We start from the raw sequence: 12,230 nt of genomic DNA, 5'->3' as shown, positions 1-12,230 counted from the left end.
TGCCTGCCTGCCTGCCTGCCTGTCTGCCTGTCTGCCTGCCTGCCTGCCTGCCTGCCTGCCTGTCTGCCTGTCTGCACCACATGTAATAAACATTGCCGTACTGTGCTTCAAGGAGGCAGCCGTTTCTCTCGAATGTTCCATTTTGAAGTGGACAGAGTCTAAACCACTGCCTCTCAACCAGTGGTCCGGGGACCACCAGTGGTCCGGGGACCACCAGTGGTGCTCGAGGGGGTTCCAGGTGGTCCCCAGCTAAATGATGGAGAGTTGGTAACCAAATGGATTGATCTTTTGCTCTTGAGGGTCTCAAATTAAAATCAAATGGATCAGTATAGGTGCATTTGGTTTCGTTTTACGCTAATAATGTTTAAGACGTCTACACCATTAAGACAATGTTGAATAAGTGTTACTTTGATCAACGCTTGCCTGTTGTCTTTCCTATGGTACCACATCAATACAGCATGGAATTGTGGGCAAAGTCTTATCCAACGACAACAAAAGAACAACAGGTCATAAAGTGTCATGCATGTTTACTGTGAGTGAGAAACATCTACAACAGTATTTTATTCATGTTGTGCAAAGCCACGCAAGAAAGATTCTGTAGAATACTGTAGGTTACTATTGTCTGCTGCTTCCCTATTGGCAAATGGATTCTCTTGTATGGTAAAAGTCCAAGAATTGGAGGCTATAGTTCAACCATGAGAAATCACCGGGTGGAATGGAACCACTCAAACCTATCTGACAAATTATTTAAAACATCATAGCTCTCTTTTTTTACTGTGGCTGGTTACTTAAAGTGCTTCCCCCTCGCTTGCAAAAAAAAAGATGCTGCACTCAAACTATTTGTCAGGGAAATCATATTCATGCAATTCTGATCTGGTCGACAGCCTTCCATTTGTGTTTTTAAAAAAACATGAAACTCCCCAAAACTGGACAAAGAAACAGGGATGAACAAAAGCACAAACGGATCTGCATACGATACATTTTTTGCTCGTCCTATAATGAGTACAGCTGCAAGCTATATGAAGGACATGCTATCCAGTTCTCGGCAGGTCCCAAGACCACAAGGAGGCCGGAATACACTTGAAAATAGCCTGTCTGCAATCTGTAGATCTGCTATTTTCAAGCAAACCTTGACAATTTTGAAACGTTTTAACAGCACAAATCTTGAATTTTAAGTCAATGCCACAACAACATTTTCAACACCGTGGCTGTAGGTGTGTGGGGGGTCCTTGACATGAAAGCGTTTGGGGGAAAAAACGGCACTGAATATCTACAATTAATGAACACACGTTATATCAATGCAAACAGCCATGCGACCAAGCGACTGCATTTTGACCTGCTGCACTGCAAAATACTGACTGTTTACCTAAAGCTCAGAGTGTACAAAATGCAAGATGAAATGAATTAAATGCCTCCCCCTTCGTCTGAGAATCTGCACTGTAGCGCGCTCGCCCACGCACACACACACACACACACACACACACACACACACACACACACACACACACACACACACACACACACACACACAATAACTATCAGCGTGCACTGTAAAATATAAGGTAGGCAAAAAACCCTGACCCACTAAACTATACGCTGTCAAAGTTGTGAGCGTTCATTGAACTCTGGGAGATGAAATGCCACCGGATTTTGCAGCGAAACAAGAAAAACAGAAGAGGAGAGGAAAACGGATCCAATAATTACCACCTAACCAGTATACCACACATAATTCTACCTGCGTGGTTTTTCTTTCTTTCTTTTTTTTACCCAAGCGACCGTGAAATTAATATCCTGCCTTTTTCCGAGGTTGTTCTGAAAAATTGAAATCAACAGAAGTTTTAAAAAAAGACTGGCAGATATTTTGTAGCCATGCGCACATTGTAACCAGGGTTTATTTAACTCTGCGTGTGAACAAAATGGACCCCGTAAGGGTTCATTTGGTTACATTTGTACACGTTCAGAGTTGCACATGTTTAAGTGCAGTCAAATGTGTTGGCCGGGGGCGGTGATTTAAATTTAAATATAGGATATTACTCTCTATAATAACTTCAAATAGAGACAACAATAAAGCATTGTTTTCTGAGTCTGGTTTGCAAAACAAAAAATAAGCAACCTCCCAAAAGACAAGAGAACTGACTGCTAAAAACTGGATTTTCACAGAAACAGTGGCACTATATAGCAGCAAACAACTCCGAAAAACTCAATAAAACAAAGCTGTCGCGTACAGAATGATACAAGTAAACACAAAATAGTCTAACACTTGAACACTATTGTACTCTATATGAGTAAGTATGAGTTGTTGTTTTACTAACATGTACGCTACGATGTGGTTATTGATTCACATTTAACAGACCCGCCTGTAATGGGAACTAACACGACAAGTACAGGCATGTGTATGTGTGTGTGCACACACACACGCACACGCGCACGCGCACACGCACACGCGCGCGCACACACACACACACACACACACACACACACACACACACACACACACACACACACACACACACACACACACACACACACACACACACACACACACACACACACACACACACACACACACACACGCATGCCTCCAACTCCTCTTTCATCCAAAACACACTGTCCCCTTCCACCACCCGCAACCCAGCCACAGCTCCAATTTGACCCTGATAAAGGAATCCTATTCACAACTGTGTTTTGGTGGGTGGTACTGTATGTGTGTGTGCATGCGCGCATGTGTGCGCGCGCGTGCGTGTGTGTGTGTGCGTGCGTGGGTGTGTGCGTGTGACGTGATTTGGGCCACATCCTATTGCAAATAACGGAGGTTTCCACAAAACGGGTCGGAGGGTTTACCCGTACATGACGTGCTTACACGTTGTACTGTAGTAGCATAAATGAACATATCCCTCGTTAAAGGAAAAGATAAATAAAGAAATACGAGGGGGGGGGGGGGGGGGGGGGGGTCCATACGGTATCCGCTACACTCTTACCAAATGATGGATTACCACCAAATTAAAACAATCATTGTGGCTTTTTTAAAGAGCTGTGGGTGGGAAGTTAACGTCAGTGAGAGGAAGGATTCTCTGTATTTTAGAGAGGCCTCTTCTTCGTGATTTTGTGTGTACAGTATATATACATTAACACAGAATCCTCTCTGTTAAGAAGCTGTGGAGAAACAAATTAACTCCACAGACTGTAGTACATTTTTTGACACTCTGAGAGTCAAATAACGGTGGAGCTGTTTTATCGTATACCGTTGTGCGTATAGCCTATAGCAGTTTGAAACTCAAGTCTTGTTTTTTGCACACATTGCAGCTCACCCACAGCTTACTAACAGCGCACACGCACACGCACACGCACGCACACACACACACACACACACACACACACACACACACACACACACACACACACACACACACACACACACACACACACACACCCCACCGCATCTCAGCTCAACTGACAGACGCGCCAAACGAATTTGACTCTGCGACAACACACGTGCAGAACCGCCCGTACAAGTTCACAGAGCAACAACAACAACAAAAAACTTGGACGTTAAATTTAACTCAGAGAGTGAACAAATGGACCCTTTCGGGTCCATTTGTTCACTCTCTCTGAGTTAAATTGACAACTCGGGTATTCTAAAAGAGTGTGAGCCACCAGAGCAGCAAGCGGCAGCAATATAAGCGAGCCGAGCGCTGGCATTGACAAGGCTCCCTTGAAGCACAATGCTCAACATCCCAAGGTCATAATATGGGGTAAAAAATCTATAACATCTGCTTTGAATAATGACCACATAGACAAGAAATGCACAGCGCAGCGTCAATACCACAGGGCTTCCATTTTTACACTGAATAATGTTAACACAAAGGCATTCATCTTTAAGCTTAATTTTCTCTCTCTCTCTCTCTCTCTCTCTCCTTTCTCCGGTATATACTGACAAACAGCCGGGGTCGGGGTGACAAGAGAGAGAGAGAGAGAGAGAGAGAGAGAGGAGGATGGCGCTTATTAGCGTGACATTGAGCATATGATCAGAGGCGGCCAGAGGGAAATGCACGCGGGGCAATTATATTGTTGACAGAGAGGGAAAATTATAGATGAAACATCGCCACACTTTGCTTTACAATGACCGTATTCCGAGTCTATTAACTTTGAGTGGTGTGTATTATAGGAAAAAGCGCTGTAAGCACAATTATAATATCGTAGGCACTTGATGAAACGCGATAACATTGTGTTGGGCTAGGTTTTTGTGTGAGTGCGTGTGCGTGTGTGTGTGTGTGTGTGTGTGTGTGTGTGTGTGTGCGTGCTTGTGCCGTGTGTTTTCGTGTGCGGCAGCAGGGCGGGCGGGGGCCGACTGGAGGTACAACAGCACTCATTCAATGCACTGTGAAAATCCCGAGTCTTTAGCGCGGTGAAAAAAAACATTGGTGTTAATTCAACTCCGAAGACAGATGGAAACAAACGTGTATAGCTCTGAAGAGAGTGCAGACATGGATCCAAATGATCTCGTATTATACAGTCTATAAGGTCGACTCTCTTCGGAGTCACAGAAGGTTCCATTGTATGCAGGAAGGGTTCGCATGCAAGTGGACAGTCAGTCAGTCAGTTTAAGCGCCTTATTGCCTTCAGCTTGCAGCGTGCATACAAAGAATACAAAGATACCGTCTATCATTATTATATACTTAGAACACTTTTCCATAGCTTAATAGCATGTTAGTATAGGAGTAGACATAGTACGGTCAGAGAAGTGAAAGTTGGACTATAGACTCTAGAGAAGTGGTTCTCAAAGTGGGGTCCCCGGGGGTAGGGGGGGGGGGGGCTCGACATCGGCCATGAAAAAACAGACCATCTACATCTATAAGCGTATAACTTGTGAAGCTTTAGCTTCGGCGATATGATATTGAAAATCTCTTGAAAAAAAATGTTTCCCCAAAAATGTTAAGAATTTAACGTCGACAACACCACATCTTCTATCGGGAGGGATGTAGCACGAAATGCTTTCAGGTGTGTGTGTGTGTGTGTGTGTCGATGGGGGGTTAATGTCCGCAGCCAACATACATACAATACATACACACAATTTGGGGTTCCTTGACATGGTAACAGACACACACTTGAGAACTACTGGTCTAGAGTCGGTGGGCTAGTGGGGTTGCGGTGGGGTTGTTTTGTTTTGTTTTTGGTACCAACCTTGCAACTTTCGCAGGTGAGCAGGCCATAGTGGTATCCCGAAACCTTGTCTCCGCACACGGGACACATCTCGTCGAGGTCTTCGTCGTAAGAATAGTCCATCATTTTAAAGTGGGGTGCTGCAGAATCCATGAAAGCAACGAGCACGCACGCACGCACGCACGCACGCGCACACGCACACACGCACACACACACACACACACACACACACACACACACACACACACACACAGAGTCTCTTTCAATGCAAGCATTTTTCCCCCCAAATTCCAACATGTTAATTCATGAAACTTTTCCTCCACAGAGGGAAAACAAACTGAAGAAGCCTGAATGATTTTACTTATTGGTGTAGGCCATGCAGGGTATAGGCTAATTTCGCACTGGACGACATTTTAGCCTAACCTATGTTTTGGAAGGGCTTGAAAGCACTTATTATCATTTTTGTCTCTTTATTTCTCTCTCTCTCTGTATAGGCAGACAGGGCGAACCCGCATGAAAGTGACGCTCATAAATATTCATGAATCTAAGTCGTGAAATCGCGTGGGAAATGGCGAGATATTAAGAGTTAAGGATTCGAGGAGAGAGAGGAAGAAAAAAATGTTATCCTACCACCCACGTACAAAATGAAGACACGCAGAAACCTTCATGCTCTTTATAGGCGACAGAGAAATGTTTATTTAAATAGATACATAGCCTACTAAAATACATTCCAAAATCCAAATGGACTTGAGGAATTGAACTAACAATTGGTGATTTTTTCCCACCCCTGTGCGGTTTTGTTAGATACAAATAATGCACAAGCCATTTCATTGCATTTAATTGTTTTACAACTCGAAATAAATAGTTCCATTGATGATAAGAAGACTTATGGCAGTGTTAAGCAAACACCTGTCCTGGACTGCCATTTACAAGCTAGTGCAAATGCATTTATTGGAACAATAAAAAAACACTCGAAGATCAAGCAGGAAAATGAGGAGCAACATCGTAAAAATAAAATAAAAACCTGCTTGTTTACTCGACCCGCAAGCTTTCAAATGGCCTTGGCAAAAAAAATATTAAGCTATGGGCCTACTTGTTTTAAATCACACAGGCTTACAATTCCCTGCAGGCTGAAAACATTTTGCTCATAAATATTTGCCCATTTATATTGCTGCTATCACTTTTAATCAAGCGCAACAAGTTCTCCGCGAGCTGAGAAGGCGTTGGTTTCGTTTTGCATTATTATCGTTATTATTTTTAAATCATAATATCTGTGACCCTGGAATCCAGATTTGTTGTTTATTCCGATCATGCGTTCATTAGGTTCGTAAGCTGTTTTTTTGTTTTAAAGAACGAATATAAAATATGATTACCAGGGCCTCGGTATAGTGTTGTCCAATCATCAATAATCACCTGCAGCCGCTGCACTTCCACTTCGACGGGGCAAAAAAAAGTAAGATCGTAGTCCTTTAGCACGTGTTCATCCGTTCTTCTATCTAAATCATCCAATTCCATGCTACTTGATTTTGTTTTCTTCCGCTCAGTGCGTATATAAAGACACAGAGATATAGGGTTGGAACTTGGAAGGCACTCCTTGTCGTTATCAACTTGTCCATAAACTATAGGCTCGGTCTAATTGATCTCTGCAGGTTATATGGCTGTGGAATGACTGACTGACTGACTGACTGACTGACTGACCTATACACTGCTGCTGCGGGATTAGAAGATTTAATAATATCCTCACTTAATTCAAAACCAACTGGAGGAAAACTTCCACATGTACACGGACTAGTCTGAGGTTCACACAAATCACAATTTAGTCTACTCCTCGGTGATCGGAGTGAATGTTCTGGTCAACAGAGAGAGGAAGAAATATAATAAAATATATAATCAGATCTATATATATATATATATATATATATATATATATATATATATATATCGCGTGGAAGCTAATTATTTCACACACTTGTGGTTTATTATTTCAGTTTTCAATTGCAACAAAATATAATGCTCATGCTCACAAAAAATAAATCTGAAAGGCTAAACCTCTCGTCTATCTCAACGTGCGTCGATTTCTAAATAAACCCCAGAATTAATTACTGAGCAACCCCAACAACAAAAAACAAAAACACACTTTATCACGTCAAAGAGTCAAAGACTAACACACCGTATAAGGGCCTATATAGCGGATTTCACTTCGAAACGATTTAACGACTTTGAGGAAATAAATGGCACCGAGAGCAATAGACAATTGACTATAATTATTCCTGTGCAGAAGGAACAGTTCGTTTGATTTGCTATACATTTAAGGAATGTCATTATGTCAGGCTTCGGCTGCTGTTTTGGTATAAAGTGACAACAATTAAGCACTCTATAGGCTATGTCCAGTTTATTTGACAGGTGACAGAATCACAGACGCTAACAATAATAACAGTGGGGGGAAATGCCACGACTAAATTGCAACAACACACTTCAAAACACTTGACACACGCCTATATAGCCCTATATAAAGTTAAAACTGTATAGCAACCACACGAACTATATGCTATACACGAGAGTGTGTTCTGTGTTCTGTTATCATTCTCAGTCGTTTTTTACGCACACGGGACATGCAGCGCGATAACGGCACCTTAAAAATTAAACAAATCCAAATGAAACCGAATCCCTTCTCGTAACACTAATCCCGCATATAGCCTCTATTTTTATGTCTTTCCAACGTGTATATATAGGGTTTTGTCGAGACATAAATGGACCCAATATAATAAAGGTCTGTAAGAGTTGTGCACATGCAACCAAATGGACCCGTACGGTATATAGGGTCCATTTGGTTGCATGCGTATAGCCTATACAAGCCTATACAAGTGTAACCGGGAGAGAGAGATATTTGTTCTTACCTTGCATGTTTCGTGGCATGTGCCCGTGGTGTTCCCCATGCGATCGGACGACTCCCAGGGATTCCGTCTCGACTTTGGGCAGCATGACAGCTCAGCCCGGCCTGACGGGGAGAAGTGTCCGACCCGCGACCCGCCCGGTGTTGGGGGACACCTGGGACGGGACAGGACAGGGCAACCGGACCAAAAAGCGTCTCTTTTTCACTGTCTCTGTGTGTGTCTCTCTCTCTCTCCGCTGGAAAAACTAAACAATTCTTCTTGTCTTCCTTCACACACTGCCGGAGTTACGAAACGCGCTGGTCTTGTCTTGTTGTCTGTCGGGGTCTCGGGGAGTTTGTCTTCGGATATCGTCAGGCTGACATGGTATAGCCGTTTGGGGGGAACACAACACTCGGCAGCAGGCTATATATCTCCAAAAGCATGAATTATCAATTCATCTTTTATTTATTGCAGTGCTTTCCTATTGCGGAGAAGGAAGAAGGGAAAAAAAGAGGCTGCGCTATAAGCGGGTCTACAGCGCTGTGCGCAATTGCGAAAACTTGCAACTGATTTGAGATAATGACGAGAAAGTAAAGAAAAGAAAAAACGTCAATTCTTGCACTGGTGGAAATGGACGGGCATTAGTAGAAGAAAGCAAGCAACGGCGAAAGAAGAAAGCTCGTTTGGAGTTGTTTCTCTCTCCCTTTTTTTTTGGAGGAGCACAAGACAAGCTGAGTTCGGGGAAGACAAAAAAACCCTCCCGTTTGGCCTCCCTTGTCAAAATGTCAACCCCCCCTCCCTCCCTACAAAGAAGAAAGAAGAAGTCTTTTGGACACACGGCGCTCAGCAGCAGTGCAGGAGTTACAGCTGGACTGAGCTGTCAGTGCGTAAACTGGAACTTTGAGTGAAGGAAGACGCGGCTATGGCTGGCTGTGTGTGTCACCGAGCTGAGCGGCCCCTCCAAGCCGGACTGGGTGGATGTGTGAGCGGACAGAGCTGCTGCATGTGGAGCTGCACTGTCTCCAACTCTCATTGGACCAGCCAGAGCGACGTCAGAAGATTGACATCACTGTCCGGGGCCAATGAGCGTGCGCCCCAGCTGTCTGTCTCTCCAAACGATGATCCCACCCCCCCTCTCCTCTCCTCTCCTCTCCTCTCCTCGTATCTCGGCTGCTTCTTAAACGTCGCTAATGAAGGCAGTTTCAGAGCAAAGCGTTAGCGGAGGATCTTCATTCATTCATTCCAAATCTAACCAGGCCAGACCCCCTGCGGAGACTGTGCGCACAGGTGACAACAATGCTGCATGATTGTGAATGCGCGGGTGGCGTGAGCAGCATGACAAATTATACAGAAAACGGTCCCCGACTGTACAATATGGACTTATATATATCACTTGTGTGTGTGTGTGGTGTGTGTGTGTGTGTGTGTGTGTGTGTGTGTGTGTGTGTGTGTGTGTGTGTCGCGCGCGTGTTCGTGTTAGTGTTCACAGAGGTTTAAATGAAAGTCTTTCTTTCTTTCTTTTTGACACAGCGCAATCTCACACAAAGTGGGGCAAATTGCCAATAGAAGTAATAACTAAATACTAAAGTTAAACAAATAAAACGCCCAATCAACATTAGCCTATCCGACACACACAAGACAGAGTAGTTTGGCCACCCCAAAGCTTTGGGTATTTATTTCGTTCAAATCTCTCTTACAACTGTATATAGAAATTGATAATGCTGCCGGTCAGGGCTGTTATTTCCCGTCACACCTGTCTTGCCGTTTTAGGCCCATTTATTTATTGTTCTGCATTCATCAATACAGATTAATAAACGCTGTGCACGTCGATACAAAATCAACTGCCTTTTAACGCGTTTTGTTTCCGGGCCTGACGCCGTCAGTGGAGGGTTGTTGTTGTGAGTCAGAAGTGTGTTTGGCGTCAACCTAATAGCCCTAAAGGTTATGGACGCGCAAAGGTCACAGTCACACACGGCTGAGTTGAGGGGTCGAGGTGCGCGCAATGCGCATGCATGCATATAATAGACGGCAGGCCTGCAATAAACACAGCCGCGCGAGACTGCAATGACTGCATGTCCTGCGCCTGGTAAAATTAAACAATTATTTCACTCAATAATAATAATAATAATAAGCATCTTCAAATGCTGGAAAAGTATTTACGTCACAATATGGGGGAAAGAAAATCCGTATTTTGAACATAATGTGGCAACAATCTAATCCATGTCAGTCGGCCTATAAGGCCTACCAGGTTTGCAGTCGCCATTCGCCAATCTAGACGCAGGAGTCAGGACGGCATGGTGTATGAAGAATAAATTGAACTGCCAAACACACGCACGCACACACACAGACACACACACACACACACACACACACACACACACACACACACACACACACACACACACACACACACACACACACACACACACACACACACACACACACACACATACACACACACACACACACACACACAGACACACACACACACACACACACACACACACACACACACACACAATCTGTCAGTCCTATAAATGTCCTTAAATGTAAATGTAGACCTACTTGGAACATTTATTTTATTATTATTTTTAATACACCAAATCTCTTTGCCAAAAATAGCAGATAAATAAGCTCACACCTTGTATTATTTGCAATGCATTGTGAACTAGTAGATCTGACATTTCTGGCTATAATGTTCTCAGAATATGCATGGTTTAAGAAGACGGACGGACAGACAGACAGACAGACAGACAGACAGACAGACAGACAGACAGACAGACAGACAGACAGACAGACAGACAGAGTCTCTCTCGTCTCTCCCCCCTTCTGTCTGCCTCTCTCTCTCTCTCTCTCTCTCTCTCTCTCTGTCTCTCTCTCTCTCCCTTTTTCTCTCTCTCTCTCATTCATTTCAGTGACCTGCTCTCAACCTATATATCTGGGCGACCTATAAGCACTGGCACTTTTAAATGCTGTGCTAGTATTGGCTGGCTGCACAGGTCCTCCAAGAAGGGGAGGAGGAGTCTGCGGCTGATAAGGTGTGTGTGCGTGTGTATGTGCGTGTGTGCGTGCATGTGTGCATGTGTGTGTGTTGGGGGATTATAAAATGACACAGAAACTGATAAGGGTTGTTAACCTATGTGTGTAGAGAGAGAGAGAGAGAGAGAGAGAGAGAGTTGTCAGTGTTCAGTGGGACCCACTTGATAATCTCAAAAGCATTGTGTGTTGTCAGCATTGTGTAATTAGAGGTGGTAAATGTCACATCAAAGGAAGGCGACATATAGGGGTCAAACTTTGGACTGAGAGAGAGAGAGAGAGAGAGAGGGATAGAGAGAGAGAGAGAGAGAGAGAGAGAGTGATAGAGAGAGAGAGAGAGAGAGAGAGAGAGAGAGAGAGAGAGAGGGATAGAGAGGGGGGGGGGGGGACAGGAAGTGAGGTGGGATTGGCTGTCGCCCAACAGCAACAGAGTACACAATCTCAACTTGACGCTCAAAACAAAACAAACCATAATTTTTCAATCATTAACACCCGGACAGCTCATAGATATATTTGTGATGTGATGTTATGCTATAGTGAATTACCTATAAATCGAGCACTCTTTAACTCCAGCATGTGCGCTTAATTGTAGCCAATCTACAAGCTTGTAGATGTCAAGTTTATAAAGCTTGTTATCTTGTAGCCTGCATGGGCAGCATTCTATTTTGGGTTTATAATCCGGTCTGGAGCGGATGGTAACTTTCATCATGTTGTAGAGAGTCAATGATTTGTAGTAATCTGGCAGGAAACCACTAGGTGGAATCAGTACTATATGAATTAGTCTCGCGTAGCCAGACAACTATTCCACAATCTCCGAATGCTAGAGTCTGGAATTATAGCCCCCATGAGCCGAGTAAGGAAGCTGCCATTTCCGTTCACGAAAATATATTTTAAAATATCTTTACATTTTCTTTTTGTATTTTCTTTCCTGCTAAGCAGCAAGCTATACGCGACTGTAAAGACGAAACGGAAATGGGGAGGAGGCTCCACTTCCGCTTTATCGCTTACGTCATGATAGATAGCTCTTCCCTGCAGGGCCCAGGCTGTATGATGAAGCATTTGGACATTGCGGAGGCAACAGTAGCCGGTAACGCGGTGACTAACTATGGATGGGTACTTCTTATTCCGCCTTGTGCTTTCCTGCCTGATGACTACAAATCA

General features: G+C 43.8%; 1 protein-coding gene across 1 annotated transcript in view; it reads right to left on the bottom strand.

The window, feature by feature from the left end:
• The window catches only part of nr5a2 (nuclear receptor subfamily 5, group A, member 2), a 75,662-nt gene extending 66,870 nt beyond the window's left edge, over positions 1–8,792 (bottom strand). Inside the window, exons 1-2 of the mRNA XM_079505788.1 lie at positions 8,058–8,792; positions 5,182–5,300 (exon numbers count right to left, since the gene is read on the bottom strand). Coding sequence (XP_079361914.1) covers positions 5,182–5,300; positions 8,058–8,142 — 204 coding nt within the window. The 5' untranslated portion in view covers positions 8,143–8,792. The remainder of the gene's footprint in view (positions 1–5,181; positions 5,301–8,057) is intronic.
• Between the last annotated feature and the right edge of the window lie 3,438 nt (positions 8,793–12,230).

This window comes from Electrona antarctica (assembly GCF_951216825.1).
Source record: "Electrona antarctica genome assembly, chromosome: 7".
Classification (NCBI taxonomy): Eukaryota; Metazoa; Chordata; class Actinopteri; order Myctophiformes; family Myctophidae; genus Electrona; species Electrona antarctica.
Note: the sequence above shows the minus strand (reverse complement) of the source record. Positions and strands in the feature narration are given on the sequence as shown.